The 21,255-nt window shown below is 39.7% G+C and overlaps 1 protein-coding gene across 3 annotated transcripts in view; it reads left to right on the forward strand.

Annotated features, from left to right (window-relative positions):
- Nucleotides 1-21,255, forward strand: part of ATM (Serine/Threonine-kinase ATM-like protein) — a 177,529-nt gene that overhangs the window by 112,931 nt on the left and 43,343 nt on the right. For all 3 annotated transcript variants that reach the window (XM_082907876.1, XM_082907878.1, XM_082907877.1), the window contains exons 37-43: nt 186-284; nt 427-473; nt 930-1,122; nt 1,223-1,444; nt 15,061-15,132; nt 18,919-18,988; nt 21,095-21,212. In XM_082907876.1, the coding sequence (XP_082764002.1) occupies nt 186-284; nt 427-473; nt 930-1,122; nt 1,223-1,444; nt 15,061-15,132; nt 18,919-18,988; nt 21,095-21,212 (821 nt within the window). The remainder of the gene's footprint in view (nt 1-185; nt 285-426; nt 474-929; nt 1,123-1,222; nt 1,445-15,060; nt 15,133-18,918; nt 18,989-21,094; nt 21,213-21,255) is intronic.

Consider the following 21,255-nt stretch of genomic DNA (forward strand, 5'->3'; position numbering starts at 1 on the left):
GATGTCATGTCATAAACATATACAATTATACATTTTGTGTCTCTCTCATGTGTCGTGTCCAATATTTTTTGAAAATATTTGTATTGGCATGTCCGTGTCCATGCCTCTTAGGTTGAGATCATTGTTCATGTCTTGTGCTTTTGGGGAATTATATCATATCTAACCCGTGCGCTGGTCTTTGTCAGGAATTGGAACCGTTCCCTGAATTAGATGTATTTGATGGAATACGGAAGTTTCACCATCGATTATGTCAAGGCTATTCACTGAAGGAACACTTCCTAGAGGTTTATGTTAAGAGTTAAATAATGTTCGAGATGTTCAGATGATTGGTTAGTTGTTTGGTTATTTGTTCCACTGTACTTACTCTGTTTGTCTGTCTCTCTCTCTCTCTCTCTGGGTTGGGATGCACTATATGTTCATTTGCAGTTTGTGAAGAGATCTTGCTACCTCCCATCAAGATTACTTCTGTGCAGGTGCTTCCTATTTTTTCCTCATTTAGCTAGCAAATAGTTTAAGAGCAAGGTCCATATATCGTTGGCAAATTTAACAATATGGAACTTGTGTTTAGGATTGGATATGAGCACTTTCTTTTTTTTTTTATTTAATTGCAGATATTAACATATGCTTTTCACTCCTTTCTAATCACCATATCTGTTCCATATTCATTGTAATATTCAAAGTGTGCAGTAAATGATGTCGCAAAGTTTGAATGTTGTGAAATTATATTGTGCTTTTGTTATTTATACTTAAGAAGATGCTATGGTTAACTTTTAAAAGAATTGGTTTGCACCAAAATGTTGTCGAACCATATCAATTTGGCATATAATGATCTAAATATATCTCAAAATAAAAACCTGATTGTGAATCTTGAAACTTTTTGAGTGACTTTCTATTCCTTGCTGGACGACCGTCTTATTTTGTTCTTGCAGTCTCAAAGCATTACACAAGAAATTAGTCATGGGGGATATGTTGCAGAGGAAAAACAACACAGAAGATACTTATGGAGATAACTATTGGTGTTGTGACAATCAAATTGTCCAGGCAGTATGGACACTAGTCCCCATGTGTGGTTTGGATGATGGGAATAGTTTTATGGCATTGGTCTCTGATTTTATATCTAGGGTATTATTTTTATTTTTATTTCAATGTCTTTGTTATTGTTTGTTGCCCATTGTTTTGAGTTGATAATGAAATGATTGTATACTCTTTATTGTGACTGCAGGTTGGTATTGGGGATCCTCATAGCGTTGTTTTTCATCTCCCTGGAGATTCTGGACAGACACATGTTTGCCGACCACTTAATCCTGACAATACTACAGAAATTAGTTTTCGCATGGACACTGGCATATCTGAAGAACTTCTGATTTCACTTATGCGGCTTCTGAAGAAGTATCTGATTGACGACTCTGTTAAGATAATTGATATGACATCACAAACAATTCAGGTGAGTTCATAGTGCATTTAGATTTTTCTATTTTTTCCTAACGAGGTTTTATCAAAGATTGGGTTGAGATAATTGATATGACATCAAAAACAATTTGGGTGAGTCCATACTACATTTGGATTTTGCTATTTTTTTCGAATGAGGTTTTACCATACCAACCATGTTTTGTGCTTGCCAGACTCTCTTTCATTGAATTTGATGTATGTGCATTTTGTTTCATGTTTTCTTTGTACATTGAAGATATTACACTATTAGAAGAGTGTACACTGTTTGCTAGTTGCATTAGTCGTTATAGGACACTTTCCTTTTAAATATGAATTACAATCCTGGTTTCTGAGACCATGCTCAATGTAAGTTGTGGGTTTGTTTCATTACATAAAGTACAACTTTTTTTTTTGTTTGGTCATGTTTTTGTGTTTAGGGTGATTATTGGTCAGTTAAAAGTGGAAGCTTATGTAGAATGTCAATGAAAATGATATAAAATTGTCCATAAAAATGTTTTAAAATTGCCATGTATGGAAACACTTGGAGACACCACTATTCAGATGTATAGATAATTGGTAGAGTTTATGTTATTTCATTAAGGGTAATCTTGTAATTTCTCAAACTATTTAATGAAAATACATGGGTCTTGGATGGGAAAAGTGACTCATTATAAAACCCTATTTTTGTATTATGCTTTCTTTTTCTCTATCTTTTCTTTTTATTTCTTTTCTACTTTTAACTATCCATTATTATGGGTTGCGATAGATTCTGTTTCAAGGTGAATGAAATTATGGATTCAAAAGAAAGTCACAGATGCTCACCCAATTTTAAGGAAGAGAATTATTTTTGTTTTCCATTTAAGCACATAATTATGTATTTCAACTAAAAGTTTGAATTATTAGTTGAAAGACCACATGAAATCTGTGCCTAAATTTAAGATTCATGACATACATGTGAACAGGGTTTGAATTTATGGTTTTAAGTTATTATTTGTGTATAAAATGATTGAAAACAAAAATATCCTGGGAAGAGAAGTATGCACATGAAAGATCATTTGAATGATGCACAGAATAATAAATTGAAGCTATAGCCCCTTTCAACTTTGTTAAATGTTGTTTGAGTATTTAGTCAAGGGTAGTATAGTCTTTTTATACTCTCTCTAATTATATTAGTAAACTACATGTATTTTGGTTAATTAAAACCCTAATGCCTTTTAGTTCTCTTTACTCCCAATATACTTAAAACTGAAATTTTTGATTTTTTATTCACATTGTTTTTTTCTTGGGAATAATTCTCTTGACAACTTTACCCAAACAAATTTAAGCAAAGTCAGTTGGTTTCTCTCTTGATTCTGTCTTCTCTATATGTGTACAAAATATGTATCATTGTATGCGTGCATGTTTATGTGTACACTACTCAACTTAATGATCCTTAATCTCGATTCCTTGGAGTAGGATACATGGATGTGTCTCTCCAGTTGATCTTGTTGCCTAAATTCACATCTGGTGAAGTATACCTATACCCACATCTAGTGTGTGTTGGTAGACATACTTACAGCCGATCATCTCAATTAATTTTGCATCATTTTATCTTCAGTTGGTGTGATTTTGACTTGTTTTCATTTTTGTACATGATCTCAGAAGAGCTGTTTTGGTCATTTTGTAGGTTTAGAGAAGAGAAAAGAATAGAGAATGAGTTAGACCTCATTTCCCTTTATATAGATAATAATGAGCAATTACAGGAGTGCCACAAGGCATAAATTATGGGCCGGCCCATTACACCCATTAAGAGAAAATAAAATAAAATCATATTATTTTCTATTCTAACATATATTATTTCCTATTCTAACACTTCCCTTCAAGCTGGTGTGAAGATATCTCTCATGCCCAGCTTGTTGAGAATGCCATCAAATGGTTTGCTCCCTATTCCCTTGGTGAGAACATCTGCTAGTTGGTCTCCAGTTTTCACAAATGGAATACATATGGTGCCAGTAGTGAGTTTTTCCTTGATGAAGTACCTATCAATCTCCACATTCTTAGTTCTGTCATGTTGAACTGGATTATGAACTATGTTGATTGCGGCCTTGTTGTCACAATATAATCTCATAGAATCGGTCTGATATATCCCCAAGTCTCCCAACAATAGTCTGATCTATAGTAACTCACAGACACCTTGAGCCATAGCCTTGAATTTTGTCTCAGCACTAGATCTAGCAACCACATTCTGTTTCTTACTACGCTACGTGACTAGGTTGCCTCCAACAAATGTGCAATATCCTGAAGTTGATCGTTTGTCAGTGACCGATCCAGCCCAATCTGCATCAGTGAATTCCTCCACGCTGAGCTGTCCATGTTTTGAGAAATAGAGACCCTTTCCAAGTGAGGCCTCCAAGTATTTTAGGATTCTCATAACTGCCTCTAAGTGGGAATTTCTAGGAGCATGTATAAACTGGCTAATCATGCTCACTGCAATGGCAATGTCTGGACGTGAGTGAGATAAGTATATGAGCTTACCTACAAGCCTCTGGTATCTCCCCCTGTCCATTGGATCTCCCTCTTGATCCTCATCTAGTTTCTGGCCCGATTCTGGAGGTGTATTACACAATCTACCTCCAAGCATTTCAGTTTCCTGTAGCAAGTCAAGTACATACTTCCTCTGGCATATGAAGATGCCCTCCTTGGACCGAGCTACTTCAATGCCCAAAAAATACTTCAAATTGCGCAAGTCTTTTATTTCAAACTCCTTGGCTAAGTATTCCTTCAAATGAGGAATCTCTTCAACATCGTCTCCTGTCAGAATAATATCATCAACGTAGACAATAAGAGTTGTGGTCTTACCATGTGAGGAGTGTTTCACAAATAAGGTGTGATCAGTTTAACTTTGCTTGAACCCATATTTCAGCATAGCTTCAGCAAACCTTTCAAACCAAGCTCTAGGAGATTACTTTAACTGATGGAGCTGTTGGATATGATCTTAGTTTAAGACAACGGAACGAATTTGTGCCTATGCCAGTGGAAAATCCAGTGGGAATAAGACAACGATTTTGTGGCTGAATAAGCATCTTATCAGTTGAGCCCATAAAGCGACTTTCGGAGCCTGCATACTTTACTTTTGGACTTAGCATCCGCAAAACCAGGGGAGAATATCCGTATAGATCTCCTCTGTTAGGTCTCCATGAAGGAAGGCATTCTTCACATTAAACTAATGAAGTGGCCAATCCAAATTTGCAGCAAGAGAGAGTAAGGCTCCGTTTGGTGGAGCTTTCAAAATATAGTTTCACACTCACTTTTGAGTGTGGCATTTGTTTAGCATTTTCAAAAATTAATTCCACTCACTTTTGAAAACTCTTTCCAAGGCGGGAAAATTTAGGTTAACAAGTCGTCTCACCGGACGTCCCACCGGTCGTCCGGCCGGTTGACCGGAACAGTGTTCCGTTTTTGTTTTTTGTTTCGTTTTTGGTTTTTTTTTTTGCACCTATTATTTTTATATTACAAAAATATATATATGTATATATATTTGTGAATTTTTTTTAAAATTTTTTTATGAGCTTTGAATAAAATTTTGAGTTATGTGTTTGGTTATGAGTTGTAAGTTTTTGTATCAAATATCATATATCACATCACTCAATTCAAACTCAATTTAAAACTCTTTTCAAAACTTATAACCAAACAAAATTTTCAGACTCAAATAATAATTCCAAAACTCAAACTCAAAATACCACTCTATTCTCAAATCATAATTCTAAAATGTTACCAAACGCTACCTAAGATTCTCACGGAGTTCATTTAGCAACCAGTGCAAATGTCTCCTGGTAATCTGTTCCATAAGTCTGAGTAAAACCCTTAGCAACCAGTCTTGCTTTGTACCGTTCTATGGAACTATTTGCTTTGTGTTTTACCGTGTACACCCAACTGGATTTTGTCTCTAGGTAACTCCACTAACTCCCAAGTACCACTCTTGTTGAGAGCTCCCATCTCTTCCATCATGGCATGTTTCCATTCAGGAATAGAAAGAGCATCCTGAAAATTGGTAAGTGGACTCACAGAAGACACTTGAGACAGAAAAGTTTTATATGAGGAAGACAGATGAGAATAAGAGATATGATTAGTAATAGGATGCTGAGTACATGACCTAACTGTTAGCATATTATATTAGCCGAAAGTGTTAGCATATTTTATTAGCCGAAAGTTACACTAGGGTCTGTAATCATTTTATGCCCTCAGGGATCATCTTGTAATTGTGTTTCTTGTAAACCCTAATCTTCATTTATAAATAGGGGGTGATATTCTATCATACCCCAAGCTGGTTACTCAAGCTTCATGGTATCAGAGCTTCACCTCTAGGGTTAGGATTCAAAACATACCTAGTTGGATCATCTGCTGGGTCGATCTTCAGCCACCGTCGTCATTCTGTTTCGTCTTCGTCGCCGTCTCAGCTTCGTCACTCGTCGATCTCAGCTCCTCCAGCGGTTTGTCGCTCGTCTCCATCGCCCTTGTCGTCCTCTGTCGTCTTCGTCACTCATCCCCTTCGTCGCTCGTCTCCACCCCCCCTCGTCGTCCTCTGATCTCTCACCCAGGTATATATAACTATATATATATCTATCCTGATATATATATAAATCTAGCCTAATATATATATTTATATATAAATACATGTATACATAAATAAATCAATATATATATATATATATAATAAACAAAAAAAAAAAAACAAAAAGAAAAAAAAAAAAAAGGTTTCTTAATGTCTTTATAGTGATCATTGTGCCTGTTATCTCCCTTCTGGGTTTGTGATTGCCACTAGTTTTGTTGCGGGTTCGGTAGTATTGTATCTATGACAGATTCCACCAGTGTGTCCCCTTCTTCTCAAACACCAAAGAGTGAGAGTCCCATTCTACCTACTACCATGACTGAGAACCCCAACCCTAGTCTGAAAATCACCACCTCTCTATTTAATGGTCAGAACTACCTCGCATGGTCTCAAAGTTTGACTATGCTCTTGAAGAGCAGAGGGAAGATGGGGTATGTTGATGGCAGGATACAGGCACCTAGTACCACTGATTCAGGTTATGACCAATGGGAGATTACCAACTCTTTGATTATGAGTTGGCTTATCCATTCGATGGTTCCAGAACTTGGTGAGAGCTACTTGTCTATGGAGACTGCCCAGGACGTTTGGGAGGCTGTGGCTGTTACCTATTCCCGCAAAGGGAATTTTTCACAGGCATTTGAGTTGCGCCGCTCTATTGAGAGCTCACTTCAGGGGGAGCAGACTGTTCTTCAGTACTTCACTTTCCTCACCAACGGCTGGAAACACCTTGACCACCTAGAAGACTATAAACCCGTTTGCCCTACTGATTCTGTTGGGTACAAGAAGTTCATCGCACGGGAACGGGTCTTTAAATTTTGGCCGGCCTAAATGTGGAGTATGATTCAGTTAGGGGTCGAGTTCTGAGTATGGACACTCTTCCTTCACTTCAGGTGGCATTTGCCTATGTACAAAATGAGGAGAGTCGCCGGTCTGCTATGATGTCCCCTATCTCTACTGACCGTTCCGCATTACTATCTACTCCTCGAGATGGCCTCAGCCTGCCTCCTCCGTCTGTTGCTAAGGAGTCTGTCTTCTGTGATTATTGCAAGAAGCTGCGGCATACTCGTGAGACGTGTTGGAAGCTTCATGGGACTCCATCCGGGGGTCGAGGTGATCGGTCTGGTTCTCGAGGAGGTCGGTCAGGCCCATCTAGAGGACGTGGTTCCTATTCCCGGGCTCATCAGTCTAGTGCCGTTGATACCCTTGATTCTAATTCTACTTCTGTTACCTAAGCTTCTGATACTGAGTTGGAGGATGCTTTGCGCCAGTTGTTGGACCGCCGATCTTCTACTGCTCTCCGTACCGCTTCCTCGTCCTTTGCCCGCTCAGGTAACTTAGCATCTTCTCCTTGTGCTTTCCTGTGTCATACATCTTTGCCTTGGATTATTGATTCTGGTGCCTCAGATCATATGTCTGGCTCTTCTGATCTTTTCTCTGTCTATAAGCCCTCTTCAGGTCAGGACAAAGTTAGGATTGCCGATGGTACTGTTTCTTCCATTCTGGAAAAGGTTTAGTCCAAGTCACTCCTACCATACATCTATCTTCTGTTCTCCATGTTCCCAAGTTTTCTGTTAATCTGTTATCCTTAAGTCGTCTTACCCAGGATTTGAATTGTAGTGTGACGTTTTTTCCTGATCATTGTCTTTTTCAGGACCTTGTTACGGGGAGGACGATTGGCAGTGGTAGTGCAGAAAATGGTCTCTACTTCCTAGATCAACCAGACAAACTTGCTTATTCTTCCACCACGTCTTCTACTACCCCCGCTGATTTATGGCTGTGGCATCGGCGTCTTGGGCATCCCTCATTTCATTTACTTAAGCATTTATTTCCTTCTAGTTTCGCAAATCATCATGTGTCTGACTTTCTTTGTAAGTCTTGTCAACTTGGAAAACAACATAGAGCTTCTTTTGCTCCCAGTTTGAATAAAAGCTTCGTTCCTTTTTCATTAATACATTCTGATGTTTGGGGTCCCTCTCGTGTTTTGTCTGTGAAAGGTTATCGCTGGTTTGTTACATTTATTGATGATTTTTCTCATGCTACTTGGGTGTATCTCATGAAAGATAAGAGTGAGGTTTTCTCTGTGTTTCGCACTTTTCATAAGATGATTTGTACTCAGTTTGGGGCCACTATCAAAATATTTCGTTCTGATAATGGCGGGGAATACATAGCTTCTAGGTTAGGACAATATTCTCTACTCATGGCATTATCCATCAGACCTCTTGCACCAATACCCCTCAACAAAATGGGGTGGCCGAACGCAAGAATCGGCATCTTCTTGACATGGCTCGGTGCATGTGTTTTTTTATGCATGTGCCTCGGCCCTATTGGGGCGACGCTGTTCTCACCGCTGCCCATCTTATTAATCGTCTCCCTACCCAGGTCTTGAACAAACAGGCTCCGCTTCACGTCCTCCTCGGTTCTCCGTCCTTATTTTCTATTCCTCCCAAAATATTTGGTTGTCTGTTTTGTCCATGATCACTCTCCCTCTCGTGGTAAGTTGGACCCTCGCTCCCTCAAGTGTGTTTTTCTTGGTTACTCTCCTACTCAAAAGGGGTATAAATGTTACCACCCTTCTTCTCGTAAGTGGTTTGTGTCCATGGATGTCACTTTCTTTGAGTCCCAGTCCTATTTCTTGTCCTCTCCGGTGTCATCGTCCTCATTTCCGGGGGAGCCTTGGTGTGAAGTGAGTCCTGTGCCTCCTATGGTGGAACCAGTTGTTCTTGCACCACCCTCTACTACTGTGCTTCCTATGGTGGACTCAGTTGTTCTTGCACCCCCCTCTTCTACTGGGACTATAGCCCTGTTTGGTAGAGCTGTGGGAAAGTGCTTATAGCTTATGCCTAAACAGCTTATAGCCTATAACTTTCAGCTTAAGCTGATTTCCAGCTTATTCTTAAAGCATCTCCTGCCCCACTCAAAGAATAAGCTGATTTCTGACTTCCACAAAGCTATAAGCTATAAGCTATAAGATAAACCAAACACATCAAAATAACTTAAATTAAGCTAAAAGCTGAAATAAGCTGTAAATAATTTCTGCCAAACAGGCACAATAGAACCCACTGTCACCAAGAATAAGGACGGGCATGTTTATGTCCAGGACATAGACAGAAAACAAGTTAACTGGATACACGGGACCGTCTCTGCTACTCCACTGCCATCTCCTGCTTCTGATAAGAGTCTAGGTAACTTTGAATCTCTTGAGTCCATTGATCTTGATGTTCCTATTGCCAAGAGGAAGGGTGTGAGATCTTGTACTCAACATCCTATCTCACAGTTTGTATCATACTCTCATTTGTCATCCTCATATAGAGTGTTTGTGTCCAATATTTCCTCTGTTAGCATTCCTAACCATTTTCAGGATGCTCTTGCTACCTCTGAGTGGAAACTAGCCATGATTGAGGAAATGAAAGCACTTAGGAAGAATGGCACTTGGGAATTGACTGAGTTACCTACGAGCAAACGACCTGTGAGATGTAAATGGGTATATACTGTGAAACACAAAGCAGATGGGTCTATTGAGCGTTACAAGGCAAAACTTGTGGCAAAAGGGTTTACTCAGACATATGGCATTGATTATCAAGAGACCTTCGCACCCGTGGCTAAAATGAATTCAGTCAGAGTACTTCTCTCTCTAGCAGCTAATCTAGATTGGCCGCTTTATCAGTTTGATGTCAAGAATGCTTTTCTCCATGGTGACCTCGAAGAAGAAGTATATATGGACATTCCTCCGGGTTTTGAGGATCATCAAACAGAAGGCAAAGTATGCAAACTTCGGAAGTCATTATATGGTCTCAAACAGTCTCCAAGGGCTTGGTTTGAGAGATTTACTCAGGCTATGGTTAAATATGGCTTCAAACAAAGTCAGACAGATCACACATTGTTTGTGAAACATTCCTCACGCGGTAAGACTACAACACTTATTGTTTATGTAGATGACATAGTTCTTACAGGCAATGATAGTGGAGAAATACCTCTGTTGAAGAAATATTTAGCTCAAGAATTTGAAATCAAAGACTTGGGAAGTTTGAAGTATTTTCTGGGAATTGAAGTTGCTCGCTCTAAGGATGGGATATTTATCTCACAAAGAAAATATGTGCTTGACCTGTTGAAGGAAACTGGGATGCTTGGCTGCAAGGCATGTGCCACCCCACTGGAACCCAATCAGAAATTGGGGGATGATGAAGGAGGAGAAGTTGTGGATAGGGGGAGCTATCAACGATTAGTGGGTAAGCTCATTTACCTATCTCACTCCCGTCCTGATATTGCTGTTGCTGTCAGTGTAGTTAGTCAGTTTATGCATGCTCCTCATCAGATTCACTTTGAGGCTGTCATGAGAATCTTGAGGTATTTGAAGTCTGCTCCTGGTAAGGGTCTGTATTTTTCAAAGTATGATCATCTTCGTGTAGAAGCCTATACAGATGCTGACTGGGCTGGGTCAGTAATTGATAGGAGATCAACTTCAGGGTATTGCACATTTGTTGGCGGCAACCTAGTTACTTGGAGGAGTAAGAAACAGAATGTGGTTGCCAGGTCAAGTGCAGAAGTTGAGTTTAGAGCTATGGCACAAGGTGTGTGTGAACTTTTATGGATCAAATTATTGTTGAGTGATCTAGGTATTGATCAGACGGACTCCATGCGGTTATACTGTGACAATAAGGCCGCCATCAACATTGCTCGCAATCCAGTTCAACATGACAGGACAAAACATGTTGAAATTGATCGCCACTTCATTAAGGAGAAATTCACTAGTGGTACCATTTGTACTCCTTTTGTCCAGTTTGGTGAACAACTTGCTGACATTCTCACCAAGGGGATTGGGAATAAACCATTTCATGAAATATTAGGCAAGCTGGGCATGAGAGATATCTTCGCACCAGCTTGAGGGGGAGTGTTAGCATATTATATTAGCCGAAAGTGTTAGCATATTTTATTAGCCGAAAGTTACATTAGGGTCTGTAATCATTTTATGCCCTCAGGGATCATCTTGTAATTGTGTTTCTTGTAAACCCTAATCTTCATTTATAAATAGGAGGTGATATTCTATCATACCCCAAGCTGGTTACCCAAGCTTCACTAACCTCCTTCCTAGTAGCAATGGGAATATCAAGATCTGAAAAATCAAGAATATGAGCACTAGAATCAGAGTTAGAATTACCTGAACTCTCACGGGAGGGGGGCAACTCTGGACACTCATCCGGAGAAGAAGTTGGCAGTGGAGGAGGGAAAGTAGTCTCTCGCATCTAGGTGACTTGCTGTCTGTCATTGTCCCTCACATAAACTTTGTCTGCTTCCTTTTCCTCAACAACCTCTATCCGTTCCACTTCCGCCTGAGATTCATGATAACACTTATAACCATTTTTGGTGGCAGAACAACCCAGAAAAACACACTTAAGAGACCTAGAATCCAATTTACCATGAGTGTGAATGATTATGGATAAAGCAAACACAGTCAAAGGTCTGAGGAGGAATACAGAACCCGGAAGAGGTAGACCCGCACAAAACTTGAAGAGGGGTTTGTTTGTGAAGGACTTGGGTAGGAAGACAATTAATCAAATAAGCGGCAGTGAGAACCACTTCCCCTCAATAAGATCGAGAAACCTGCATCTTAAAGGATAGACAACGGGCGACATCAAGGAGATAACGATTTTTACGTTCTGTAACATCATTTTGTTGAGGGGTATTAGTGCATGAAGTTTGGTGAATAATGCCATAAGTGGCGAAGTAAGTGGCAAGACCAGAGTCAATATATTTCCCCAATTATCAAAATGTAGAATTTGAACAATCGCCCCGAACTGCGTACAAACCATTTCATGGAAATTTTCAAACACAGAAAACACCTCACTTATATCTTTAATCAAATAGACCCAAGTGGCCCTGGAACAATCATTTATGAACGTAACAAACCATTTTTAACTGGTTAAAGACACAAAACGGGACGGACCCTATACATCAGAATAAATCAAAGAAAATGAACTGAACTTTTATTAATAGAAGGATAAAAAGGGGCTCTGTGTTATTTTCCAAGCTGACAAAACTCACATTGAAAATCTGACACATTATTTTCCTCAAAACCAAAAGGAAATAAATGCTTAAGTAATAAAAAAGAGGAATGTCTTAAGCGACGGTGCCACAGCCAAATGTCTGCCTTGGTGGATGGTAACTGAATAGATGAATGAGCCAACTTGTTGCCAATTTCTTCCTCGTGACAAGGTCCTGAAAAAGACAATGATCAGGAAAAAAGCGTCATGGTACAATTTAAGTCACGGGTAATACGACTCAAAGATAAAAGATTAACACTAAAATTGAGAACATGGAGGACAGAAGACAAAGGAAGGGAAGAGGTAGCATGAATTAAACCTTTTCCCGACATAGAGGAGGGATTATACTCGGAGAATAAATTAGAAAAGCCAAACATATGGTCGGAAGCACCAGAATCAATAATTCATGGTACAGTCTTATGAGATAGCAAAGCATATGGAGAGGAAGTCAAGTTACCTGAATTTACAAAGAAAGAAGAAGGTGCACCTGTAGCAGAAGTGGAGGCTCGACGGTCTAGTAAGTGGCGAAGAGCAATCTCAAAATCCGAGGCAAATAACCCCGGAACATCAGCAGCAGGGGAGACAAATAGAGATGAAGATGGTGGCTTAACGGTGTCTGAAAGATGTGCCCGAGCATTAGTCCCTCGGCCTCTAGATTGACCAGACCTACCTTTGCGAGTACTAGGACGGTCTCCCCGGCCACTAGAGGGAGTTCCATGTAGCTTCCAACAAGTCTCTCGTGTGTGTCAAGGTCGATGACAGTAGTCACAGAACAGATTATCCTTGTCAGAGAAAGGACGAAAACCACGAGTATCACGAGAGGGTGCAGAAGCCAAGGCTGAGTGATCAGGAGTAGCAGAAGGAAGCATAGCAGAGCGGTGACTCTCCTCATTCTGTACAAAAGCAAATGCTTCCTGGAGAGAAGGAAGCACATTCAGGCCAAGTACTCTACTTCTAACAGGATCATACTCGACATTTAGACCTTCGAAGAACTTGAAGACTCGCTCTTGGGCCACAAACTTCCAGTAACCAGCAGAATCAGTGGAACAGACAGGCTTATAATCCTGAAGGTGATCAAGCCGCTTCCACCCATTGGTAAGGAAAGTAAAATACTGAAGAATAGTCATCTCACCTTATACGGACCTTTCAAAGGAGCGGCGTAACTCGAAAGCCTGGGAGAAGTTCTCATTCCGGGAGTAAGTGGTAGCCACAACCTCCCAAATATCCTGTGCAGTGCCCATAGATAGGTAGCTCTCTCCAATCTCTGGGACCATAGAATGTTTCAACCAACCCATACTGAGGGAGTTGGTAATCTTTAACTGATCATAACTCGGGTCTGTGATGCTACGTGCCTGAAAGCAGCTATTAACATACTCCATCTTCACTCTGCTCTTCAAAAAAATAGTAAAACTCTACGACTACGCTAGATAGTTCTAACCATTGAATAGAGAGGTGGTGATTTTAAGGGGTTATTAGTCATAGTAGTAGGTATAATGGAATTCTCACTGTTAGGTGCCTGAGAAGTAGTAGACACACTTGTAGAATCTACCAGCGATACTCGACTACCGAACCCGCAACAAAACTAGTGCCAATCACAAACTTGGAAAATGATGGAGGAATACAAGCACAATGACCACGAAGAAAAGTAAAGAATTAAAAACTCATCAGCAACAAATTTTTTTTTTTTACTTCATTTTTTTTTTTATTTATTTATTTATTGAAAACAAAGAATAAAACCGAGAATAAGGGAATAGACCAAAAACGAGACTTTAGGTCAGCAAGGTCATACTAGTTGATACAAAATACGTCGACCTGGGCAGGGAGGTGAGCAGAAGTGGTCTACGGGATTGCCAGAAGGGTCGACAGACCTAGAAGAGGACTCTAGGGTTGCCGACAGGCCTAGAGAAAGTCAGAAGGTGAGGCGTGAAGCTGACCCAAGCACTGTTGGTGAACCACGACCCTTAGAACGACATGGGTGTGGCTTGAAATCAGCCAAGGGATGTTGAAATAGGGAGAGGAGGCACCGACTGGTGTTGGGTTGACGGGAGGGCTAACGACTGTCGGCTGGGTGATCGAAAGAAGGTTGTCGACTGAGGTTGTGGTGGCTAACAGAGAATGAGGTGAGTTGGCTTTGATACCATGTAGGTTTAGAGAAGAGAAAAGAATAGAGAATGAGTTAGACCTCATTCCCTTTTATATAGATAATAATGAGCAATTGCAGGAGTGCCACAAGGCATAAATTATGGGGGCTAGCCCCTTACACCCATTAAGAGAAAATAAAATAAAATCATATTATTTCCTATTCTAACATATATTATTTCCTATTCTAACACATTTGAAGTTAGTGTGCATCTCCTAATGAACACCAGCACTATTTTCAAGTGATTATGCATGTTGATGTTCTTGTTTCACAGATTGTTATGGAAGGAGATTAATGTCTCTGAAACTCCTGTGTGTTACTGAAGGGCATGGTTGTCATTGGAAAGGACACCATGCTCTTTGGAGAGACTTTTCCTTTTGTGACTTGACTTTATCAGTACTAACCACAATGAGTGTGAGCTACCCAATTACCATTTGGATTTTGACAAAGTTATGGACGAGAGGAATACAGATTTTTTCGGGCTTGTGTTCATGACACTTGTAATTTTATCATTTCTTCTTTCTTCCTTTTTTTTTAAAAAAATAAAATAAAAACTTTTGTCATTTCTTGATTGTTGTAATTTTACTATTTATTGCTTGCCTGTGCTGTTCTGACAGAATTTGTATAAATTTTCAGCTTTAAACTGTTAAATTTCTTTTATTGTCTTTGTTTATTTTGAATTGCTTATGATTCTTGAATGCAAGCATGGATGTTGTGAGGAATTCTTCGTTTGGATCTCTATTCAACTCAATAAAGCCCTGTCCCAACTACTTGGGGCCCGCTACTTGAATCTTGTTTTTCCAGTCCACCTGATCAAGGTCTATACAACGTAATATATTTGTATTTTTAATTTCTTAATAAAACAGGGGATACTCTCGACTGATAAAGGCCAAAGAGCTTTGCTATCATTTGATTCTTATGAGAGGTCTCTCATTGAGGTAAGTATCTAGTTGTCTCTGATGGTTATTGTGTACATCGTGCTATTAAGCTATTAATGTTTTGGATTTTCACTTTTTTAATTGAATGAATGCTTTGGAACTTTTGCTAAGAATCGGACAATGACAAGGTTTCCTTTCTAACTTCGATCAGATTATGCCATGTTAAATTTTCAGTTTTGGAGAGCTAGTTGTGATATGTATTCTTAAGGAAAATGTTTGAGACCACTAAAAACCCCCTCAAGTTTATCTACAATGATGTGGCATGATAGGTGTCCACTGTTGATTTGTCACGTACTCAACCATGTAGGACCCAACTCCCTTGCCACATCATTGTGGGTGAATTTGTGGGTCTACAATTGAGGGTCTCTAGCATTTCTCATAAAAGATGTATGTGTTATTTTTCTGTGTTTTCTTTTGGTGCACGTCTTGTCTGCCTCAACTTTTGCACCTCTTATCTTGTGAATAAACTTTTTGAGTTGCTTACCTTAACAAGAAAATTAAATTAAATTAATGGACTCTACTTATTTTCTTCATCCTTTCTTTTCCTTTTTCTGATTTTAATGGAATTTAAAAATAAAAAATAAAAATGTTGCGTTACTGAACATGGCAGAATTTGGCCCTCATCAGTCCACATTTTTGTGAAGTAGCATAACTGGTGGAACCTACTTATCTATCTTTTCTGTAGCCAAAGTGTGAAAATATATGTATTATTGATTGATATTAATGTGTTGTGATTATTACAATTACAAGGATTCCTATTATATAGGAGTGTTTTGGGAGTAGGTGGAGAGTAGGTGAAGTGGAGGTGGTAGTGGTGTAGTGGGTTAGGTTTAGTGGAGTAGGTGAGGTGGTAGTGGTGGTAGGTTTATGGTAAATTCTAACAGCCCCCCGCAAACTCAAGGAGGATAGAAACTAACCAACTTGAGTTTGAAGAGAGGAACAAAACAAGAAAATACATAAAAATAAAAGAGGATAAGAGACACTGTATGGTTGTGTCAGACCATTGGTGAAGACACTGGATGGTGGTGTCATAACGTTGTAGAGGACACTGTATGGGGGTGTCATAATCATGTAGAGGACACTGTATGGTGGTGTCATAACGGTGTAGAAGACAGTTTATGGGGTCATGTCGGACCGTTGCAGCAGACAATGTTGTGACAGTTGTGGTGACAGTTTACAGAGTCTTGCTGGACCCTTGTAGAAACTAACCGGAATCAATGTCGGGACAGTTTACAGAGTCTTGTCGGACCCATGAAGGAGCTAACCGGAATCAATGTCGGGACAGTTTACAGAGTCTTGTCGGACCCATGAAGGAGCTAACCGGAATCAATGTTGGGACAGTTTACAGAGTCTTGTCGGACCCTTAAAAACCCATGAAGGAGCTAACCGGAATCAATGTCGGGACAGTTTACAGAGTCTTGTCGGACCCTTAAAAAGTCGCACCCTCAAAAGGTGTGCCCAATCTTTCAAAAGGCGTGCCATCAAAAGGCGTGCCCAATCCATAAAAAGGCGTGCCATCAAAAGGCGAGCCCAAGTCATAAAAAGATGTGCCGGACATGATGGCGAGGCACGTGAGTGTCTTGGTTGGCGTGCCCGTTTGTCGTCTGGCGTCAAGTGGCGCGCGATACGCGTGGCTGCCTTGGCTATTTAACCAAGACGAAGGCTGAAGCTGAGGCAGAAACTGAGACAAAAAGACTGAGAGAAATCTCTGAAAAATTCTTCGTTTTGCTGAGAAAGATACTTTGTAACACGCTGTAACACTTTGTTGCTCACAAAATGGCCTCGTCCTCGTCTTCCCGTGGACTGCTCACCCTCTTTCCCGACCTCAATGAGTCAACAAGAGAGAGAACTGGTGCGGTGGCCAGTGAACCTCAACCAAACACCTCTGTGTTTGCTCCGTTGAACTTTCCGATGCGGTCGGTGGAGCAAAAAATGGCGGTGCAAACTGACATTGAGGCCAATCAGTATACTTTGAAGTCCTGTGTGGAGACGATGACGGCAGTCACAAACTTGTCGCACCGGCTGCAGAGTAGGACAAATGAGGTGCAGCATTTAAACGGCCAACTGGCTCTGCTCCAGCGCATGTATAAGGATGCGCGAGCAGAGATAAGTGTGCTAAAGGCAGAAAATAAGGAGCTGAAGCGGAAAGCCACGGTGATGTTCCGATTTGGAGGGCCGCCATATGCTGCAGTGGAAGAGTATGGGGGAGTGAACGTGCTGGGCGGCGTGGAAAACACAGAGGCAACACCGTCAAGGACTGCCCAGGACGGAGGCAAAAAGAAGAGACCGGCGGCTGAGTAGAGCGGTGGGTGGCCGTCTGCAGAAAAGAAAACAAAGCTGTTGTTGTTGTGATGTTTTGTGTATTTTTGTTTCTTTTGTTTTTTTTTTTTTGTTTTCTTTTGTTTTTTTTTTTTTTGTGGTGTAAAATGGTGATCGGGGTGAACCCCGACATGAATAAAATAAGATTGGTGTGCAGTTCTTCCGCTTCTTCATTCGTCCTTTTTATTTATTTATTTATTTATTTATTTTTATTATATTTTATTTTATTTTATTTATTTATTTATTTTTTTTTGGAATAAAAAAAAAATATATATATATATATATATATTCTATAGACTCTAGTGGAAGGAATGATGGGTTTGGGCAACAGCACATTGTGGGAGATGTGGAGTCTGACAAATAAAAGAGGTTTGGTTGTAAAGTAAGAGAAACGTGGGTGGTGGTAAAGGAAATAAAATATAATAACAAGAAAGGTGGGTGGTGTGTCAAGCAGGGGCTATGAGGAATTGTATTTTAGTGGTTTGTGGTAGAGTGGATCACATGGGTTGAGTTATTTTATTTGAAGCTTTGTTGATATTACCATAGATCAGAGAGAGAGAACGAGTGGTCCAGTGCAGAGGTGGCTCCCATGGGCGTTGCAGCTGTGATGTGGTGCTTCCCGTGGCTGGAACATTTTGGTGCGCCTTAATAGCAGCCACCAGCTGAAAGTTCTTGACAGAGGCCACTGTGACACGTCCTTTGAAATTAAGGCACCAACACTGCAACTGCTCGTGCCATCTAGGAGCTTTGTTTTGCAAAATCAGTGGATCTCTCGCGTCATGGACTGATTCAAATGGCTCAGCAGGACTACCGAAGCCAAACTTAACAAGGTTTTTCCCTTTTGAAACCAATGAAGGAGAAAACGGCTCATCAAAACAAGTTCCAAATGTTGATGGAGTTGGGGCAGTGCCACCTTCCTGAATTGCAGACATGGTGTTCGACGAAATTTCCCAGAGGGATTTTGAGTTTGCTTCGGCGAGGTGGTGAAGAAGAATGAAGGTATGTGTAGAGAATTTTAGCAGACTAGATTGAGGTCCGGCGGGCGACTAAGGTGAGGTTACCGCCCGCCGGTGAAGCGAAAATATTAGGTTCTAAACCCGCTCTGATACCATGTGAAAATATATGTATTATTGATTGATATTAATGTGTTGTGATTATTACAATTACAAGGATTCCTATTATATAGGAGTGTTTTGGGAGTAGGTGGAGAGTAGGTGAAGTGGAGGTGGTAGTGGTGTAGTGGGTTAGGTTTAGTGGAGTAGGTGAGGTGGTAGTGGTGGTAGGTTTATGGTAAATTCTAACACAAAGTTGCTTTTTACCTTTTGAACATAACAAGCCTTCTTTGTCTCAGCATTATTTTGTGCTTAGTTATGGTGCTGTTTCTTTCTTTATTTTTTCCTTCATTTATTTATTTATTTATTTATTTTTGGGCACTGGTGATTCCTAAAATGTTTGTCTATGTTGTAGGTCCACTGTGAGGGTGTCAATATGGAGCTTGTTCAGAACTTTCTATTGGATCAAGAGAGAAAGTTTGTTGGTACATCTATTCCCTGATCTTAATGTTGATGAGTTAATTTCCTTTTGCATTTTTTGGGAGTTTGTTGCATGTCATTGAACAATAATGCACCTAGCTTTTTTCCTTGTTTAATCTTTGCTTTGTTAAATGAATTTTATATCAAGTGTATATCGTATTCACTATCATTCTTATTCAGTTTTTGTTGTTTTGACATATATAAAATATATTTATATATATATATATATATATATGAAACCATATTATTTACACACGGATAGTGAATTTTGAGGAAAAGTTGTGACATATCTTCCTTAGGGTTCTAGGAAGAATTTCTCTCACATGGAAATTCATTTTCTTTTAAGGAATAGTTTACTCCTGGGAACGTGTTCACTGCCCTCCCTGCTGTTTTGTTTCTACGGATAAAGAGATATTTTGTCCTTTTCTTTTTTTGTATTCCCTAATTATGGACATGGTTCCATTCCATTCAAGGGTGGAGCCAACAATATTTCCTGGAGGGGTCCACAGACACAGGGTATGCTCATGGTGTTATCTATATGTGGGCATATGATCTTTAATTTTTTGAAATGTAGATTGATGTTTTGAGAGACATTCATATGGTGTTTATCGACCTTGAGAAAGCATATGACAGAGTGTCCCGGGATATAATATGGTGGGTGCTAGAGAAGAAAGGGTGACAAAAGGTTACACCGACGTGATTAGGGACATGTATGAAGGGGTGGTGACCATTATTAGATCGCCAGCTGGAGAGACAAATGAATTTCCTATCACTGTAGGGTTACACCAAGGATCTACCTTAAGTTCTTATCTTTTTGCTTTAGTTATGAACGAGTTGACGATAAATATTTAGGATGACGTGCTATGATGCATGCTTTTTGCAGACGATATTGTGCTAGTGGATGAGACTAGAGAAGGAGTTAACACAAAGTTAGAGATTTAGAGAAAAGCTCTTGAATCTAAAGGACTCCGGATAAGCAGAACTAAGACAGAATACATAGAGTGTAAATTTAGTAACAGTAACAATGAAAGCAGTGGAGAAGTGAAGATTGAGAACCAAGAATTGCCTAAGAGTGAACATTTTCGTTATTTAGGGTCAATTATCACAACAGCGGGAGAGATTGATGCAGATGTGGCCCATAGGATTAAGGCGGGATGGTGTAAGTGGAGAAGTGCGTCTGGGGTATTGTGCGATAAACGAATACCTACTAAATTAAAAGGTAAGTTTTATAGAACGTCTATTAGACCAGCTATGTTATATGGGACGGAGTGTTGGGCAACCAAGAAACAACATGTAGATAAGATGAGTGTGGCTGAGATGAGGATGTTAAGGTGGATGTGTGGTAAGACTAGATAAGATAGGATTAGGAATGAGTGTATTCAGGAATGGGTAGGAGTAGCACCGATAGAAGATAAGTTGAGAGAGAATCGTTTGAGATGGTTTGGTCATATTCAACGGAGACCAACAGAGGCAGTAGTGAAGAGATGCGATGTTGTAACGGTAGATGGAAGTGTTAGGAGACGGGGTAGGCCTAGATTAACGTTGACTAGCGTTTTAAATAGAGATATGAATCTACTTAATTTGACTAATGAAATGGCCTTTGATAGGGCTGCGTGGAGAAGAAGGATTTATGTAGCCGATCCCATTTGGTGGGACTTAAGGCTTGGTTTGGTTTGGTTTGGTTTTAGATTGATGTTTTGAGAAGGAATTTAAACAAAGTAGGCTTTTCGCTTTATTTATTTATTTTATTTCGTTGGAGAGCAATTTTTTGAGTTGTGGACGGTAGCACTGCTGTGCTCGATTTAGTGGGTGTGGATCTAGTAATAAATATCATTGCATGAAAAGATCTTTACTTCAGGCTTTTCACTTTACTTATTTATTTATTTATTTCATTGGAAAGCTCCATTTTGTGGATAGTTATTTGTCATGACTTTTTAAAATTGAGCATCATTACTCTACTCCCTCTCTCTATATATATATATATATAAACCAAATCAAACCAAACCTTAAGTCTCATCAAATGAGGTCGGCTACATGAATATATATATATATATATATATATCATTATTAACCCATTTAAGATGTCATAACTTGTTTGATGTCATTATCAGCTGAAGAAATTTCACTGGAGGAGTCTACCATATGGAAGACACATGAAAAAACTTTTGAGACATGGATTTGTCCACTTGTTTATGCTCTTATTGGTTATTGTGATGATACGATTTTGAGGTATCCCTTTTCTTCTCAGTCAAATAACTATTGAGGGCTGTGA

This window comes from Camellia sinensis, chromosome 15, assembly GCF_055761805.1.
Source record: "Camellia sinensis isolate YWXY chromosome 15, ASM5576180v1, whole genome shotgun sequence".
NCBI classification, from domain to species: domain Eukaryota; kingdom Viridiplantae; phylum Streptophyta; class Magnoliopsida; order Ericales; family Theaceae; genus Camellia; species Camellia sinensis.